The 895-nt window shown below is 18.3% G+C and overlaps 1 protein-coding gene across 1 annotated transcript; it reads left to right on the top strand.

Annotated features, from left to right (window-relative positions):
• Positions 1-537: 537 nt before the first annotated feature.
• Chro.40163 (hypothetical protein) lies at positions 538-895 on the top strand (the record flags this gene model as incomplete). The annotated part of the gene is made up of 1 exon (XM_659776.1): positions 538-895. A coding segment is annotated over one exon (358 nt), but the record flags the coding sequence as incomplete, so codon positions are not given.

The raw sequence follows: 895 nt of genomic DNA, 5'->3' as shown, positions 1-895 counted from the left end.
ATACTCGGAAATAATAACATTATACAGATTATTCTTGGAGATAAAAATATACTCTAAAATNTTATTTACTTTGGTTCATTTGTTAATGTGATTTTCTACTTTCAAAATTGAGATTTGAATCTTGTTTAACTCAATAAAATTCAATATTTATATATGCATATGAATATATATATTACATATTTATAGATTTATTTATGTAATATATTGTGTATATACATATATATATACATATATATATATATATATATATATATAAATTATATATATACATATATATGCTAAGAAGAGTTTAAAATTTAATCCTTTTCACAAATTTATTCAAAATTCTTTATTTTATTTCGAGGTTAATTTTATTAACTAGAGAAAATTATTTATAATATATTACATTTAATCATTTTATTTAATTTTATTATTTATTAATATAATTTTATTATTTAATTAATTCGGTACCTTTTTTGGCGCCAAAACGAATAATTATGATCACAAAATTAAATTTTTGAAAAAATAAAAAAGAAGAAATATAATGAAATTAATATAATGGACTTCCATCAAATATCTGAGAAGTTTTTAAACTTATTGAAAAGATATTATAAAGAAATTTATGACGATTTTTCAGAGTCAGGTTTGGATGAGATAATTAAATTGAGGGATGAAATTTTAGATTTTGGAAATGAAATAGATTTTTCTAATATAATTTCAAAGAATGAAGAAGTTGAAGATTTGAATACAAATGACATAAAATATTTATTATATTCATATATAAGAGCAGAAACAACAAGGTATGTAAAAGATCATAATGTACCAAAAGAACGTGTAGAAAGAAGAAATGATTTAAATGAAATAATTGAACTATATTTACAATTTTTTAATAATACCCTTGAAATTAGAAATACAA

Source organism: Cryptosporidium hominis (genome assembly GCF_000006425.1).
Source record: "Cryptosporidium hominis TU502 chromosome 4 CHRO014081, whole genome shotgun sequence".
Classification (NCBI taxonomy): domain Eukaryota; phylum Apicomplexa; class Conoidasida; order Eucoccidiorida; family Cryptosporidiidae; genus Cryptosporidium; species Cryptosporidium hominis.
Note: the sequence above shows the minus strand (reverse complement) of the source record. Positions and strands in the feature narration are given on the sequence as shown.